Here is an 18,884-nt window from a genome sequence, read left to right as displayed (position 1 = left end):
TTAGTGCATTGAATTTACTTATCTTTTCCTTTTTATTTAAACAAAAAATAAACGCTCTGAATTATCAGCTGATTGTTCACAATTCTCGGAAACGGTCTCGCATAGTTGCAAGATTGTCGCCAAACAAATTGCATGTAAAAATGAACAGCTGTGAAAGACAATGCAGTGGTCTGGTAAACGGAAGGCGACTTTGGTATCTAAATTTGCTGAAAAGGCACCACCTCCCGCTCGATTATCTAGTTTGGACCCATTCGTATAGATGCTAATCTTGCGTCCCTGTCTACCTCGTACCTTTCCCACTCTTGTCTTGAAGGGAAGGCAATATTGGAGATCGAATTTAGTTTCAATTTTATAGGATTTCGAAAATCTATGGTAGTCGGTTGAAGGAAGAATTATTAGGTATCTTAGAATGCTCCTTATTGCAGGTGACTGATAAGGGGTATTCCCTCAGTCTAAGAGCTGACTTCGCTGTCAGTTGCTTATAAAACAACGAAGTTGATAGTATTTGCAAAAATACGTTTAGTGCCCGACTTGGCGTTGTTCTAAAGGCTCCAATTACAAGTGAGTCAAGTCAACTACTGGTGCCCTGACCAAAAATTCAAACTTATATGTCCAAAAATGCCTTGCGTAGATTTTCCTTCCAAGATCTTATCATCCGAGTTGAATTTCCCCTTCAATAGCAGTTTCTATTTCGAATATTCTGTACCAGGTTTCATGGAGTTACGAAGAAAAAAAATTAGCAAACTTTTAGGTTTCTCTGTAGACTTTTTGTACGCTCAAAATAATTATATATTGGGTCTATAACTAGATTCATTAGGTTAGAATCAAATCAAAAATCAAATGTAGTGAGATCAAACAGGTGTGCTGACTTAGGGACATTGCCAAATCGACTCAGCTCTTCTTAATGACCATTTCTACTTAAACATATATATTTTAAAGAGCTTCCGACGTCTCCTTCTTGATATTACAAACTTCGTGGCAGTCTTAATATTCTCGATTCGGGGCATAAAAACCGCACGAATATAGTTATGGACCCATTGTAAAAAATAACATAATTGATCGTCTATGTATAGATTATTCAAAGCTCAAAAGCTTTTGGGATACAACATAAGCTTACAGCGGAGTTACGACTGTCTGACGACATAATGAGCAATGAAAGATCATCTTTGAAGCCTTATTGAAGCTTTACAGATAGATTTCACTTATAAGGTAAGGAAGGGTCGCACTGAGTATTAGTATGGGTAAATATTTATGAAAAACTTTCAGCGTATATTTTAGTTCTGGAGAATTTAATACTCTTATATTTAACAAAAAACCCTGAATAAATGTGTATCTTCATATATGATCTACAATTGACTTAATAATATTTAATATTTTAATAATCTTTGCACTGCATGAAAACCACTAAGAACTGGTTAAATCATCCTCTATTTCGGCCACACACACATCGAGATCCTCCTTCATGCGCGCCTTTTCACGCTTTTCAATCAAATTCTTCTCCATTTCCTCCTTTGTCAATCGTTTGAAGAAGCCCAGCTGGAAGCAAGAAATATTTAAATAAGAAAAAGAAAGAGTTGTTGTTAATCAATGAAGATTTCAGATGCGCTTAAGGAGTTTCACACAAATGTTTAATGAGCAGCATGAGCCGTCTTTGATTCGTCATTTCCTTCACGCCTTGTTTGAGAGTAGAAGTTTTCATACTAAACAAAAATTCTTATGTAGATTTTCTTATTATTAAGGTATGAGTTAAAACTGCGTACTCTTCTCTCACTCAACTTGTAGTTGCGTGCCTATTACTTTGTGTGTTCGATTCACAACCATACAGGTATTTTAAAGCCTAACAAAACGGAGAAAGTTGTTCAAGTTTGCTCACCTTTCTTAGCAGCAATATCATTCCAATAAGCAAAAGTATACCACCAATTATGGCGCCCAAATATATCCAGAATAGATTACGTTTAGCGATCTTCACAAATATGGCGCCTTTGAAATGCTTTTTAATACTTAAGTTACTATAAAATTAAAGAAATAAGTAAGTAATATAATCAATATACATATGTATTTAAGTAAATAATTACTCACCCATTTAGGGGTATATCTGTCCTAAAATTCACCATTGCAACATGGGCCAAATATTGACTATTGCTTGGCAGCAGTTTCTCAGCCTTTTTCCAGTTCATTTCATAGTTCAATAACAATGTGATATTCTCGCCAGGGAACAAGGCATTCGTCAGCAGCAAATCACTCAAGGCGCACGACATTTCGGAGTTTTCGGTCGATTGGCAACTGACAAAAGTCGTGTGATTTTCGGGTAAATGATTCAAGTATAATATCTCGGTAGTGTTCAATATTGGTGGCGACGCTGGTGCAGATTTGTTGAATTCTAAACTAGAATACTCATGGTCCTTGAAATAAGCTTGCGCTGAGTAGTTGCTGATATATTGGCCGCCGCTGAATCCAATAGGAAAATCAACAATTAAGTGAAAGGAACTAAGCGGACTAGGACCGTTATTTTGTATCTGTAAAGAGTTGTATAGAAATAGATATTAATTCTGAACGCCAGAACTTTGCAAGTCGACGAGCTCTATTTTCTAATTTGTGAAACCCTTTGGTTCTCTTTCAACGGTCGAGCGATCTTAAAAAAATCTGCTTTTGGAAGTCTTAAAATTCCTACTATTAAAACATGAATACCAATCCTCTTCATTTTCTTCTGCTATGATTGGCATCCGGAGAAGAATTTAGGTTTATCGCGTGAATTCCTACTGGGGAAAGACAGATATTTGACCAAATTATGCTGGCATAGAAGAGAAGCATATACCATATTTTTTATTGCTAATAAAGTTCTTCGCTTTGCCGACTTTACCCAAACGTAATAAAGGCACTTGAACTTATAGGGTCTCGTCCCTAACTCCTCTAACACTATAAAGTTTCGACCGGAAATTATTTGTTTCTTAGCTTGACGTGATTTTTATAACAAAACTAGCTGACCCGGCAAACGTTGTTTTGCCATTTATATTATTTCTAGGAAACATTTTTTTAGTTCAATAAAAATAACTATCTAGTACTAAGTGTGCTGGGATGTACTTATAATCGAAAGCATTATAAACAATTAAAGTATGCTTTATTTAAGTTAATAAATTAATCCTTATTAAAGTAACGAATATATTTTAAATTACAATTTTTGATAGCTTTCTAAAAAAAAATTAATCTCTCAGTGCAATAGAGTGTACAATATTGGTTAGTCCGTCTTTAGCCAACACAAACAAACTGGAGGGTTTTCCCACGCGAGAACATGCCACATATAGTTGTCCGTGGGAAAAGCATGGTGTTTCCAAATCTAAGCCACATACAGACAATGTCTGGCCTTGTGACTTATTGATCGTCATAGCGAATGCCAATCTAATGGGGAATTGAGTGCGTTTGAATTTAATTGGCACATCTGTAGTAACCGTAGGGATTCGTGGCAGCAACACATTTTCGCCTTTAAACTTGCCATTCAAGATGATGGCTTCAATGACGTTTTTCATTAATTTTTTAATGACTAACCGTGTGCCATTACACAGCCGTGGTGGGTTTAAATTGCGAAGCAGAATAATCGGAGATCCAACCTTCAATTGTAAATGATTTGGTGGCATGCCTGGCAAATCCAATGAATTTAAAAACTCAATTGGATAATTCACAATCTCGTTGGTATCGCAAACTGCATCGATAGATTTGTATGACACCAAGTCCCCAGGCAACAACTGTTGAATCTTTAAATTTAACCCATTGACGTCCACATTTTTAGCTGCCAAAATCGCACTTTCTGCCAGCCACTTACGATTTGCATATTATGTGTGTACGTCGGGAAATATGTGATCGATGAGAGTATTTTGCGAGTCGATGATTGTGCAGAAGTCCGTCTGTAATTTGATGCATCCTGTATTTTCACGTACATCAACTTTCCCATCACCAATATCTAACAGTTGTTTAGAGAAATTTTCGACGGATGGATCCTGAAGCATTTGAACGCGCATGTTCACCGTCAGTTGTACTTTTTCAACATTAAGCCATAGTCGCGATGATTTTAAGCAAGCATTAATTTCATCAGCGTACGTCGAACGTGGAATAACGGGAAGTGATTATCTAAAATCAGCAGAAAGGAGTAACAAAGTGCCGCCAAATAGTTTATCATTGTTTTTTATATCCTTTAATGTCCTATCTAATGCCTCAAGCGAATGTTTGTGTGCCATAGTGCATTCATCCCAAATAATAATTTTACATTGTTTCAGCACTATGGCCATAGAGGATTGTTTTTTTATGTTGCACACTGCATCTGGATTATTTTGAATGTTCAACGGCAGCTTAAATGCTGAATGAGCTGTTCTGCCTCCATTTAATAAAGTTGCTGCAATGCCAGAAGATACAACGGCCAATGCGATGTCATTTTTTGATCGTATCTCGGCCAGAAGTAACGAAATAAGGAATGTTTAGCCAGTTCCACCTGGTGCATCCAAAAAAAAAAAGAATCCTTCTTGTCCTGCCGAAACTGCCAGCATGATGCGGTCGTAAATAATTTTTGTTCGTCATTTAGTAGTGGAACATTGCGACTAACAATGCCTGCCATTTCTACAGTATCGTACTGTAGTTCACGATTGATATCTGTGTTGAGTAAATCAGATGCACTTCGATTCGGTGAGCTCATACCGAAATGACTGATTGGCAAATTCGCAATAGCAATGCAAAGATCCTCGATAGCAATCGGTGCTTCATTGTACATTGCATCACTGAATGATATCGTTAGATCATTGCACCTTGTACGATGTCGATACAATATATCATCAGTCATTGAATCTTTGTGATTATCCCACAACATTTGTGCTCGGGCCGGGAAACATGTAGTCAGTACTATAGCAAATAGTAGACGAATTTGTGATCCTGTGCTGTTTAATGTTGCTTCAGCAAGCGTACTGTCCCAGTGATTGTCGTCTTCTAGCAACCCTAGAGCAAGGCTTGCATCTTTATACGCAGGATACTGTTGTCCATCTACCTTACGTATATCTTGAAATGACAATGGCCCGGTGACATTAACCAACAATAGTCGCAGGTAAAAGCACTCAGTCTGCCTTGGATTGACTGTATATACACGACCCAAAGGATTTATAGCGCGATCAAGCACTGTATCGTTCGTGAAATATACGTGCTGGCAGTTTTCAAGGTGGACAGCTAAATGGATAACTGCTGGATCCCGTTCATGAATTGGGAAACCGAAAATACGCCAGACAGCTTCATTGGAACTGACATACCGGTCAATTTGGTAATTCGTAATTTCATCATTTTGATTCAACGGAGGAGAATGTTCATTAGTATTTTCAATTCTAAATACAGCCATATCACTCCCTTTATTCATATATTTGCAAATATATTTGATACTCTTCACCGAACTGCATGACTCAACATTAATATGAGCATTGAATGTTTCGCTCAGCAGAGGTTAATATGGTACCACCCAACGATTGTCAATGTCGATGTCTGCGTAGCTGATAGTTTTAATGAAAGTTTAATGAAATTTAATGACCGCATCGTTATTAAAATCTTTAGGAAAACGCTTTGTACATTTTCCGTCTACCATGCAAGGTGATGAACGATTCAGATTTCCGCACGGACCATGAATCATGTTTGCAGTAATAATATCAAACAGTAATTGATCAGTAGACGGATCTGGAATCTCTGCAGAAATCAAACTGTCGATGTTTTCAGCACGTATTTTGTCGACCATCCAAATTAAAATGTGAGCATGAGGTAATCCACGCTTTTGCCACTCAACTGAATACATCCAACAACGTGTGGAGCCAAATACATTCTATTTTGTAATAAAACGTTTTCACTGAATAATTTTCAATAATTTTTCTTTTGAATAGCCGGAATAAAAAAAGCATGCGACCGAAATTGAATGATTCAAATATTTGACAAATAAAAATATTGAAAAACAAAACAAACAAAAATTGAAAAAAAAATTTGTATGGAATGTTACGTTTTGGTAATTTTCCAATTTCCCTTAACATTTAGGAGGATGAAAAATAGATGTTGTCCGATACTCCACCCTAGCCGATATGCACGCTAAGATTCACGAAAATCGGTCGAGCGGTTTCAGAGGAGTTCAATAACGTACACCGGGACACGAGAATTTTATATATTAGATATAAAACAATATCTACCATTTAAAAAGGTTTAGTCTTATGTGTTATTACATAGACTCCACAGTCGTAGATAACTGTTTGGTCAGCAGCATACGAACTTAATACGATTAGTTCAAACTAATTACAGCAGCACCTAAACTCACCTCAAAAGCCGTTGAAACCGCGATATTTTCTTTCCCATCGGTTCCAGCAAAAATTTTGTTCGTTGAAGTCCTGCAGATTGAAGTGAATTATTCGTAACTAACTAACTAAATTCGTTAGCGACTCACTCTGTTATCCAAATCTCAGCTGTTGTGGTAAGTTTTACCTTGTCAGACGATTTGTTATCCTTTGGACTCACTTCATTTCCCGTACTGTGAACAATTGCGTTTATATCCACTTCAGTAGCACCGACCACATTACTAAGATCAAGGCTGAGCTCTAGTTCCGTGCTACCTTTGAAGGCCCGTCGCTTCGCAATGCTGCACACCACACGCCAACTAAACTCGAATTCTCCAACACATTCGGCAGGCATTTTTGCGATGGGCACGTTTAAGGAGGATTTTATGATGAGTAGGGTATTGTAGGCTTCCTCGCCATTGTTAGTTATAATATATTTGAGAGGTAATACGCTGCCGCTGCCTAATGTTACATTCTTACTGGTATCAGAAAGGAAGAAAAAAATTAAATTAAGTGATAAGCAAGTGCTAATATAATGTTCTCAGCTGTGTTCGGTGCTATCAGTTGACGGCGGCGAAACTGCCTACTATTCGCATGGAAGTTCAAGGTATCAGAGTTTTTTTAATATCAGTTTGAAAAAAGAAGAGCTAACGGTAGAACGAGAGATGATGGGGAGTTGGCTAGGTCTAAACGGTTTTGATGGTTTGAACGGAGAGATGTGCAAAAGCTTGTGGAAGTTCCTGATAAGATCAGGAGCGATCCCCGTTCGTATCAAGGCATCAGTCTCCTTCCTTTATTTGGAAAAGTGCTGGAGCTGGGCTGATATATCGATGAGAAGAACAGTGACAATGTTGCTGAAAGGTAGATAGTCGCCGGTTCGTCCACCGGTTGTCCGGGTGAATGGGGTCAGCAATTGGTATGTGACGCAAGTCAAATATCTGTAGCTGGCCATGAGTGCAAAGAAAACCACACTTGGTAAGAATGATGGAGCGCATCCACGTGGTCAAAGGTAAAGTACGACGCATTTTACGGAGTGATTGTGGCCTCGGACATGTGCTGTTTTGACGGATGCTATTCAAGATTTATTAAGTGCACTCCTTCTTTACCTGATTGCATTCAGGTTAAGAAGGGACTGGAGTCTGTCATTGCTGCGGAGTGATTGGATTTCCGGCGATGATGTGGAGAGGGAGGGATATCTATGGAGCTGGAGGCTTCTAGATGATAAGGTTAGATGCAGGTGACAAGACCGTCGTGACAATAATTCTAACAATCGAGTGACTTATGACATTTGGGTCGTTGGGTTTGTTAAGAGTTACCCTAGTTTTGGATTTTGTCTGAGGTTATGGTTTTTTGCTTACGGGGCATAGGCCTCTGAATGCATTTTTCCATCAGAGGTGCCTATCTGATGGTATTTTTGTGTAGGTGTAGTTCTGGTATGAGTGGTGTGTGTATGGGGTCTAACCCCTGGCCACCTGGCCACCAGAATAGCGCTGTATGGAGGCTAAACTGGTAGTAGTTTCGGCTACGAAGTCTGACAGGAGACTTTATTTTGGTATCACGGGCAGCAGGAGCCCTTGGAATGCGCTCCAATCTGCTCATGCGGACTGGCCCCTCGGCTTATGGTTTCGATTGGGCTTATGTATCATAGTTTTTAAGAGACTTACAATATTAACTATAATACTAAGTGGAATGATTCTTATATCTTTTAATTGGATACCAATCCTTTTCGAAGTTGATTGTCCATAAACTTTGGTCCACTAATTCTCACTCCCGAAAACAATTTATTGTATATTTAGTTCAACAGCAAACTTACGGTATTTCGACACCTCCAAACCAAAGATCGACGGAACAAACCGAACCCTTGCAATTATGTAGATATTGGATTTGAGCTTTCACCATGCTTGGCCACGCGGGATCTACGACCGCGCAATCACTGCAAAATTCTGTAAAACAAAAAACAATATTCAAACTCTGGCGAGTCATTAAGTTGTATATATTAGAAAGAATTATTTTGAACAATTTTTGCAACAATACAAGTTATAATGAGCTGTGCTTAGTTCGCGCCATCTAGTAAAGGGTTTGGTATGACGAAGTCCATCCGTTAAATAGCTTTGTCTCATAAAAAAATTGATAATTCTTTTAGAGTAAGTCAGAAGCAAACTCTGAAGAAATCTTTCTAGAACAACGCTTCCATGAAGGTTAGTCTCCATGACGTAGAAAGTCTTATTCTCCATCGCCAATAGTGTTTTCAAACCCAAACACATCCTTTTCTTGTAGCGATAAAATTCAAAAATCCTTTGACCAGCCAAACTTTTTTAACGATTCCAAACATTTTATACAACTTTGTTACTCACCCGAGTCCTCCTGTGTCTTGCCATCATTTTTTAAGCGGTAAGTCAGCTCCATAATTATCGGTATAAATATATAACGGTCATCGGATATGAGCGTGGCATTACATGACAGACATTGCGGCGTTAAACTCGCCATGAAGGGCTCCTTGCCAATGCAATGCCTCACATTTATACGCTTCTCCTCAGCACCGGCACTCAAATCGAGTAGCAGTTCTTGTGTTAGAATCTTCGTCGAATTACTTTGAATATTAATACATATATCGAATTTTAAGCTTGTTGTATTTGTGGGAATTATTAAATTATTTGGCAGTATTGTCGCATTAATCTTCACTACCGGATACGCGCGATAAACAAACACCACATCCGCATTTGGTGCGCCGACAGCCAGTTTATAGTCATTCGTATTGTTAGCACCACCTCTAGAGAGACCGTGACCGAACATGGCACCACTGCCGACTAATTGCTCGCTCACGTTCAATATTTGTCGTGGTTGGACGTCGAGACCGTTCGGACCGCCAAAGTAGATGGCAACCGCCCCATTGCCATTATTACCAGCGAACGGAGCGCCAATAGCTATGTCTGCCGAAAGGAATATAATGGGTAGAAGTTAGTTAAGTGCGCAAAAAGTAAGTGATACAGGTAAGTAGTAAGAGAGCTTACCGTTATAACCATCACCATTTACGTCTCCCAGTTTACCCAATGAAGTTCCAAAGTGTCCACTTCTCGAAAACGGAGACTCCAACAATGTTTGCTTGAAACTCAGCTTTAAGAACCACATAACGAAATAAAGTTCATTTATGGAAGGAATTTTCAAAATATTTATTCAGTTTTCTAATATATTTATGTACTAATATAAGCCGTTTTGATGTCATGGACCACTGTCAGCAAAATGTCATGCAGAAAACCGTTAGAGTGGAAACAGCCACTCGCCGTTCTCTGTATAACGGGAGCGCTATGAATCACACCAGTGGCTGCACTAGAAAGGTTACTAGCACCAAGCGACAATGAAGTGAAAAGCTCTGGCCCAAAATCAGTTACAAGTTTAGCGACGTTAGGTGAATTCTTCACAAGGACCTTCGCCCATAGCTCAATAAGCAGTGGGTTGGTGGATAAAATAGAACGCATACTCTCAGGCTTTATTAGAAAAGGTTACTAGTCACACTTAAAGAGGTTAAATGGCGCAATAGTATATGATTCGCCCGCGGATCTCACAACATCTATACGAATCAGACGGATGGAAAATGCCTCATGGAGTGAGAACCGGAATTAATATACAATCAGGAAAGTTGCGGAGGTAGTTGCCAACGAAGGAAACAATAGAAGGAAGATCAACATCTATGCCGATAGCTAGCAACAATTAAGGCAAAATTCTCACATCGCATTACATCAAAGAATGTTCTTAAAAGCTGCCGAAAAGCAGTTGCATATATGTACATATATTCAGTTTTAGGCCACAAAAGAGTTACGAGAAACGAAATAACTTAGAAGATTCCCAAAAGTACCATTCGTCTGGCTACTGAACCAGTTCAGGGAATACAGAAATCACTAAAACCTACATATATATGGACTAAAAGCAGACTCATCAGTGAGAGAAGAATGCTTTAAGAATTTGCAGGATCACAAAGATCATCGGCAAGAGGACTGAAGAAAAGCTTTTTACTCACACGATATCGAAAGGCCTATAGGACGGTTGTTGGCCTAAGAACAGGTAATAAGGATGGGCGTAAGTTACGACGATAAACACAGAATATCCAGCACTGTATAGAACTTGCCTTAGATATTTAAATGCTTCGTAGCTCAAGAGACTAGATAAAGTGTCAAAATTTTATGTCAAGTCGCTCTTAAAGTCTGACGTCCTCTTTGACGAATACTTCAGATGGAATTAAACTAAGCCTCCATCTGACATTACTAAGGGCTAATCAGACTGAGTCTCATTGATTTTTCGAATTCTCATTCATCTGTGTCTGAAAAATTAGGGTTTCTAATTCTATACGAGTATTCAAAAATTGTATTAATGATACATATGTTTGTACGATAGCCGAGAAAGTACTAAGCAAATAGGGGACTAATGATCTAGAATGAGATCGAAGGAGGAATAATTGCAATAATATAAATTAATTTAGTATATATTAAATAATTCAAAACTTTTTGGCTCGGAGACAGAGTTTGTGTCTTTAAAAAGATACCTCAAAGCAACTACTGTCTAAATTAGTAAGTGACCTTACTGATTAAAGCAGGACAAATCTTAAAGTCTTTGTTCTGAAGAAATCTATATTTTAAACAGCAGTTTAAGTAGAATACGAAGGCTACGCGACCCCCAGAATGCTGTTCATTTACTGGATACAGTCAATTTGGATACGTTCACTCAGTTATTGAGAATTCTTACCTGTTTTCTGCGTCCAAGATTTATAAACATATAGACTGCACCCGCTTCGAAAACACTGTCAACTGTGTGATGTGGTGCACCAATGAGCATATCATCGAGCTCGTCACCATTAAGGTCATCCACCAGTAGGGAATAACCAAAGTACTCGCCATATTGTGCGCCGGTCAACCCTAGTTTAAACGGAAATTGTATATTCCAACTCGGCGATGCAGTGTAAATTTGTACCTATAAAAACAGTTTTATGTAGTAAATGTTGACAAGCGGGTAATTCAGTTAAAGTGCACGCTCACGAACTTACCGCACCCAATTTCGTTTCACTGTTCGCATTTGGTATAGTAACCACGTATGACAACTGCTCCTTATTGCTGACATTGAAGTGCCCACATCCCACGGCATATCCTTTATATGATGACATTTTTGGTGCGTGTATTGTCGCTCTGGGTTTTTGGGTATTCATATTGTAGTGTATTACCTTTCCTGGAGAATATCAAATTCGTTTTATTATTTGAGTGTAAAAAGACATTGTCAAAACAAAAATATTGTCTATTGGCTAATGCTTGAGTATTCTACGAGTATTCGAATATTCGGTTTATTTGTTATCGATTTTGAATAACCTATAGACCTGTTTTCTTTCTCAGTTAAATATTTCTGTGTTGACGACCTAAGCGTATCCGTATTTAGTGAAGAACCTTAAAATTGATACTTTCATTAAAATAATATTAAAGGAAAGTTCGGAAATATATCACGATTGTGGCTTATGGCTTCAAGGAGAGAGATGAATTCGAAATATTGGACACAATTTACTCATATCGCATCTGTAGTGCAAGGGTGTATATTCCTCTTCTACCTACCTGCCCAATTCTGGACGCCTGGTGATCCGGATATAACTTCATCATTCTTCAGCGTTAATTGGACGCTGAAACCGAATTCACCAAATCTCAGATTGGCGTATAGCGGCTTACCCTTTTCATCTTTGACATCCTGTTCATCCTGTTTACCTGAATGTATATGAAGAAATCATTTGGTTCAGTCATATATTTAGTTAGGAACTTGAAGAGTGCACAAACCTTTAGCGGAAAATGGACTTAATATTTGCCAGACTCGATCTTGTGAATCATCGTTCATTGTGTTGTTAGTCCAATAGCAAATGCCGTGCATGTACACTTTGCTGAAAAATTTAAATTTTGTCAATGATTTTTTGATTTTCTTATAGACGAAATTCTACTTTGGAGAAAACTGAAAAAAAATTTGTGTTAAGAATTTAAAGATTTACAGGAAAAAAACTGTTATCGATGGAAAAATTATTAAAGAGAAACCACTTAAAATATACAACCGACAGACCAGACCAGAGCATTAGTCGATTGTTCTTTGTTACAGACGCTTTCAGAATTTAGTTCCTTAAACAAATTTAGTAATATTTTTATTATTTTTTTTTTAATAATTTACTCTTCAAAGAATGGTACTAATCAGCGCAGTGGTAGAAAAAGTAAAATTTACCCTCGTTGCATATATTTATGTTTAAATGTAACAAAAATGATAATTTATCAAATTCTACATCAAAATCCAAGCATAAAACACCTTTCTATGGTACCACAACCAAACGTTTTGCCTAGACATACTATAATATGTATAAGCGCTCGTTTAGCATCTGTAGATAAATACCAATTTTGGGATGAATAGTGGCGAAGCGTGGTGTTAAGTGACGAAAAAGTTTTCAATTTCGATGGACCTGATGGTTATAAGAAATATTTCCACTCTACACAAAACCCTAGGCGCAGGTTTTATTGGGTAGTCGAAAAAGTCTTTTCGTATTTCTAAACAAACTCTAACTTATTTTGTTTTTATATTTTCATTGAACTTTAAAGAACTAAATATGTACCATTTTGGTCGACCACTTTTTGTCATTTTTTCGCTAGAGACATTATTCCATGAGTGTAAAACTTTTCTGGTTTCTCGGCGAAAAACTGCGACAAGTTATTTTCACAGGCTTCTGTTGAAGCCAACTTTATACATTAAGGGAGTTCGGCAATGACCGAAAGAAATAATAGTCCTATGGTGCAAGGTTAGGGCTGTATGGTGGATGCATCAAAACTTCCCAGCCAATCTCTCCCAGTTTTTGTCGTGTTATCAAACATGTGTGTGGTCTAGCCTTGTCCTGATGAAAGATGAAGCCATTTTTGTTGATCAGTTCTGGCCGTTTGTTTCGATGGCTTGCTTCAATTTCATCAGTTGTGGATAGTAAAATGTATAGTCAGGCTGGAGCAGCTCATAGTGGATGGTTACTTTCCAATCCCACCAAACACTCAGCATAACCTTTCGAGGCGTCAGTCCTGGATTTTGATCCACTTTTGTCTCCTGTTGCCATTCGTATACATTTCGTTTCAGCAAACAATCGCAGATGTTAATTCGGTCCATTAAATTTGTCACAGACAATTCATCTGGTACCCAAACGTCAAGCATCTTTTTGTAGCTTTTCTAAATCGGTAGAACCTTTTGATGATGAATGTTAAGTTCCTTAGCGAAGTCATGGCTGCTCCATCTATCTTTTCTATACCTTCATCGACTTTTTCAACGATACCATAGGTCGACTAGATCGAGGTGCATCTTTCACAGCGAAATTTCCCGAACGGAAGCGACGAACCGTTGTTGGGCTTTCGCGGCATTCTTCCCTTTGTTATACAAAAATTTATATGATACTATATGATTGATAGCACTGGAGATATACGACTGCCACGACATCTATTGACAAAATACGAAAAGATTTTTTCGACTACCCAATATTTTCTATAAAGCACAGGTTAGTTTTTAATTTTGTTGAATGTATTAAAGGAATAGTTTCAAAGAGATATCGGTATAAGTGTTCAAAATATCCCCAATAATAATGTAGTTCATTCATGGGATAGCGAACTGCTTTGAAAGCTCAAGCTGGGACCGTAAAGATAAAGCTAAGTTGTTAAGTTCTTGTTTCAAGAAGCTAGTAGTAATTTTTTCATTTTATACCACCTCAAAATTTACATATTACAGTTCTAATAGCGGACCCGTCCACGCTTCGCTGTGGCTGATACGTAGATAATACTACTACTACCATCTATACATTTCTATTAGTTGCATTGTAACTATTCGTTAATAAGATATAGCATTTCTGTGAAGCAACTTGTGTTAGTTTACAAAAAAAAATGGATCATAAAGCATTTCGTGTAATAATAAAGCATTGCTTTTTGGGGAACCGAGGACAATGATGCTCTAAAGAGGAGAAAGCTCTGTACAAAGTGGTAGCCTCGCAAGTTCATAATCCAACAGAACAACGAATAACTGGTTCTGAGAAGTGTTTAAAATAAAACCGAATTTTTGCATCAATGTGTGACAATAGAAACATAGCTCCATCATTTCTCACTGGAGTTCGACATACAGTCACTCTAGTGGACTGCACATTAGGGTGGGTCGATTCCGGACTTTTTTCGATTCGGGATTTCTAATAGTGCGAAAAAGTTGCCTTAGTACTTCCTGATTCTAATGCAACTTTTTGTTTTGAGATCGGATTGCATCTTCAACCCCAACTCCGGCCTTGAAATTTCGGAAATTCGCCTAAAACCGTGAAATTGTCTACCTAGCGCCTGAAATACGCATCTCATGGCAAAATGTATAGAACAAAAGTTATTTGTCACGTCATTTGCTACCGAAATGGTGTACGTGATCATGGCCGTAGGACAAACCGTTCCCGAGATACGAGCGAGAATGCGGCGCGCCACAGCGCAAGGTGAAAATCGGCTTGCGGCCACACTTCTTGACGTTGATTTCGCCGAGTGCTATCACTCTCATTTATTCACCTACGCCAAAGGACACGTTCGAATAGGTCTCCACATAAATATTTTTTCATCGAGTTCCTTCACTCTTGTCGTTGATTTCGCCGAGTGCTATCACTTATATTCTCTCAACAGAACACAGAACTCAAAATGTCTGTATCTAAATTTAAATTTAGACAGAAAGGTCCTGTGTTTGGCATATATTTTCCGACCTTTTATCTGTATTTTGCCGGCTACGCTTGTGATCACTATATATAAACCAACTTCTCTGTGAGTTATATAGTATATCTAATCTTACTTACTTATTGCCCAAAGTGGCAGTTTTTAGCGGAGCGCATACAATCAGCGGCTCCTCATCTTTGCTGCCGCCATCCATAGACGCACCTAACCACTGATGCTCCGTATTTGGTCGCAGATTATTGAAATTCGTAAACTCCGCAACATTTTCCAATTTAAGCGGTTTCACTTGTTTGGTCGCAAAATCGTATTTGTAAATCGCACCGGTTTGAATCGATCCATTATTTGCTTGTGGTGCGCCGATTATTATGCTTTAAAGGAATTTTTTGGTATCACAAAGGCATATCTAGATATTTGGGGCGCAATTTACCTCTTGTCACGTAGCAAAATCGTGTAGCCGAAGTAGGAACTAACCGGTTTTTGGTTACCGTTTCCTGGCGCTTGGTTTAACGGTTCCTTGATTATAAGATTTGGTTTTGGTGCCAAATTAAATGACTCTATGGAATATATATTTAAACATAATAATACAAAGCAGAACATTTCGATAAAAGAAGTCTTAATTTAATAGCAAACCGACTCGGATTATCCAACGGCGCAGACTGAAAGTGAGCGCACTTCTCGCACTTGAGCTTGACTTATGTTGGGATCTTAAATATGACTAATGTACTGATATCAAATGCCGACTAATGCGGTCTTAAAATTCGTAAATATATGTTTATATGTACTTATGCTTCTATACATATATACTTTGTGATAGCATATCCAGCGTTTTAAATATACATATGTACATATATGGATAAATGCATGGGTGAGTGAAAGAGCGTGAAGTCTGTTCAAAAAGTTTAGTTTTGTTTTACTCGATGCCAGTTTGAACAATCGGAATCAAGTGCTTGTATGCCAAATTTTTCATTTAGCGAGGTGTTTTCCAGATATTTGGGATGGGTTATTGTCTACGGCAATGGTGCAATATCTGAAGAAATTGTGCAGATCGGGTCGCTATAGCATATAGCTGCCATACAAGCTGACCGATAAAAATCAAGATAGTGTAATGTGTGTTTTATTATGTGTGAAGGGTATTATAGCTTCGGCACAACCAAAGTTAACGAGATTTCTTCTCTTTTACGTAAACTTTCCACTTATCACCTTCATCTGTCGCCAGCTATAACAATAATTTGTACGAAATGGCTTGATTTATTAATATTTGGAATCTGAAAGCCTTTGGTTTAGGAAATATTTGTTTAGTCAACCCATTAGTTCAGAATTGATCAGCACATCAGCAGTTTGGTACTTCATTATCATTCTAGTCTCAATATTAGTAACAGGTCAATTGAAAAGTTCCCGGTCTAAACCATAGAATTAAATGCACATGCAGTTACCCCTAACCATCAAAAGGCGCATGTAAATATTTGACAGTTGTGGGACCATTAGTTTGTGAATTATATAATTTTTAGTAAATCAACTTTTGATATTGTGAAAGACCTGGAAAAAGGAGTTTCGCGGGATGATAAAATATTGCATTTTGAAGGGAGAAAATACGGTTGCAGCGATACCTTAGCTTGGAGACGAGTGCCTGGACACTGCCCCAGGAAAATCAACCAGCACGGCTTGGTATGCTAAGTTTAGACGTGGTGAAATGAGCACCAAAGACGGTGAACGTATTGGACGCCAACGAAAAAATCCACGAAATAATTTCGGGTGATCGTAAAGTGAAGATATTCAGGATAGCAGGCACTCTAAATTATAATATCATTCACGAATATTTGGGGATGAGAAAGCTCTAGCAACGTGGGCGCCTCACGAGCTCACTTTTGACTAAAGACAACAACGAATTGATAATGTTTGGAGATGTTCAAGCCTAATAAACCCGATTTTTAGTCGATGTGTAACAATGGATGAAACATGGTTCAAGCATTTAACTCCGAACTCCAATCCGCAGTCATATGAGTGGACTGCATTCGATGAATTCAAGCGTAGAAAAACGCAACAGTCGGCTGGGCTCGGAATAACTTTTATTGAAAAATTAAGAACCAGCAACAGCGACTATTATATAGCGTTATTGGACCGTTTGACGGACAAGAAACAGCCTCATTTGAAAAAAATAACTGCTTTTCCATCCACTGTATTCTTCAGATCTGGCCCCCATTTTCGGTTCTCAGGTCTCAATAAATGCTCGCTGGGAAGAAATTTTCGTCGAATGCAGAGGTAAGCACCGACAAAGAGGCCTATTTTGAAGCAAAGGACAAATCGTGCTAATAAAGTGGTATCGACTAGTTAGAGTGTCGCTATAGTCATTGTATCACCCTTGAATAAAAAAGTGCCTTTAACCATGGTAGGCCGAGGACTTTTCAATTGACCTGTTACTGTCAGTTCGTGGGATTCGTTTTGAAATAATCTGGAAGTGGTTATGAAGAATTTAAAAAGCCGCTGAATTGACATTGTGCTTCAATTTCAATTATTTGAATTCACGGTGCTTTTAGGTCAGTGGCCAGCTAACTTTGCGACTTCGGCAAGTACAGCTGTTAAAGAACGACGCTCTAAAAATTGTTTTGTTGTTAACACAGCTTGAGCTTTATTGACGACCTAAAGTAGCCATTTTCTTCTGCTATTTGCATTTAACAATTTCAAGAAAAATAAAAAAAGAATTTCAACCCAATGTTTGGAAGAAATAATTGTCCAAAATTTATGTTTGTGGTTAAGCTTTTGTGGTAAAACACCAAAAATTGCGTATACGAGATGTGTGCTATGGATCATTCTGAACAACTTTGCTTAAAAGACTATAGTTCTATAACCGGTTTCAGGTCAGCGATTTTTGAAGTTCAGTAGTGCGTTGTCTCAAATTTTGTATTTCTAAATTTCGTGTGCGGAGTCGTTGCGAATATTGGAAAAGACTTACGGTGATTCAGTTTTATTAAAAACTCAAGCCTAAGGTACAAGTCTTCAAAGACGGTCGATCGTTGAAGACATGCCTCGTTCTGGATGAAATTCGAACTCTTCAACTGATGAAAATATTAAAAAAGTTGAAAGAAAGGCTTGAAAATCCTCAGGCAAGTGTGGATGGCAAGAGAGCTCGACATCTCTCGCGAGTCCGTTCGAATGATTTTAATGGAGTTTTTGGGTATGAAACCCGTTCTTGCTCGACTCGTCCCGATAAAGCTGAATTTGTGTCAAAAGAGGACCATTGTGACCGAATTTAAAGCCAAAAATGTAATGAAACCATCCATCAACCATCGTATCCGCCAGATTTGGCTCAGTGTGATTTTTTTCTTGTGTCCCAAACTGCAATTGCCGCTTTGTGGAACTCGTTTTCAGTCGATCGAAAAGTAAATGAAAAGTGTTTCGAGGACTAGAAAAATCGTTGGGATAAGTCATCTGGTGAGGATTATTTAGAAGGCGAAAAAATAAATATTGATCAATAATTAAATATTTTGCATTATACGTACTTTTTTATCACAATGTATACATTATAACAATAATTGTGACGTAAATAAGTAACAAAATATGTAACAAATTAATATATTAATTTCACTTAAATTTATTCGTCATAACTCACGAGTTTCTGGAACACGATAACATATTTTGCACAATCTTAAACTTGCCAACGAATGCGAAAAGTGCCTTCTCCACAGCGCCCGCAGCGCCATCGTTTTTATACTCTCGCAACAATGTTGCTAAGGAGAGTATTATAGTTTTGTTCACATAACGGTTGTTTGTAAGTCCTAAAACTAAAAGAGTCAGATATAGGGTTATATATACCAAAGTGATCAGGGTGACG

The 18,884-nt window shown here is 38.0% G+C and overlaps 1 protein-coding gene across 1 annotated transcript; it reads right to left on the bottom strand.

The window, feature by feature from the left end:
- Positions 1 to 1,268: 1,268 nt before the first annotated feature.
- LOC120772087 (integrin alpha-PS4-like) lies at positions 1,269 to 16,640 on the bottom strand. The gene is made up of 14 exons (XM_040100486.1): positions 15,483 to 16,640; positions 15,178 to 15,423; positions 12,140 to 12,240; positions 11,924 to 12,070; positions 11,371 to 11,549; positions 11,073 to 11,297; positions 9,347 to 9,449; positions 8,690 to 9,265; positions 8,149 to 8,278; positions 6,446 to 6,814; positions 6,320 to 6,389; positions 2,080 to 2,516; positions 1,874 to 2,009; positions 1,269 to 1,536 (listed from the first exon to the last, which is right to left on the bottom strand). Exons 1-14 carry the CDS (start codon positions 15,650 to 15,652, stop codon positions 1,405 to 1,407), a joined length of 3,021 nt encoding a protein of 1,006 aa, XP_039956420.1. The 5' UTR covers positions 15,653 to 16,640; the 3' UTR covers positions 1,269 to 1,404.
- Positions 16,641 to 18,884: the final 2,244 nt, after the last annotated feature.

Source organism: Bactrocera tryoni, chromosome 3 (assembly GCF_016617805.1).
Source record: "Bactrocera tryoni isolate S06 chromosome 3, CSIRO_BtryS06_freeze2, whole genome shotgun sequence".
NCBI classification, from domain to species: domain Eukaryota; kingdom Metazoa; phylum Arthropoda; class Insecta; order Diptera; family Tephritidae; genus Bactrocera; species Bactrocera tryoni.
This window is presented reverse-complemented; position numbering and strand designations above follow the sequence as displayed.

Coding starts and splice junctions, on each gene's coding strand:
- LOC120772087 (XM_040100486.1), bottom strand. CDS start 15,652: ATGTTCTGCTTTGTATTATTATGTTTAAATATATATTCCATAGAGTCA. Junction 12,241..15,177: donor ACTGCCACTTTGGGCAATAA/GTAAGTAAGATT, acceptor TAAATTTTTCAG/CAAAGTGTACATGCACGGCA. Junction 6,390..6,445: donor GCTGAGATTTGGATAACAGA/GTGAGTCGCTAA, acceptor TTCAATCTGCAG/GACTTCAACGAACAAAATTT.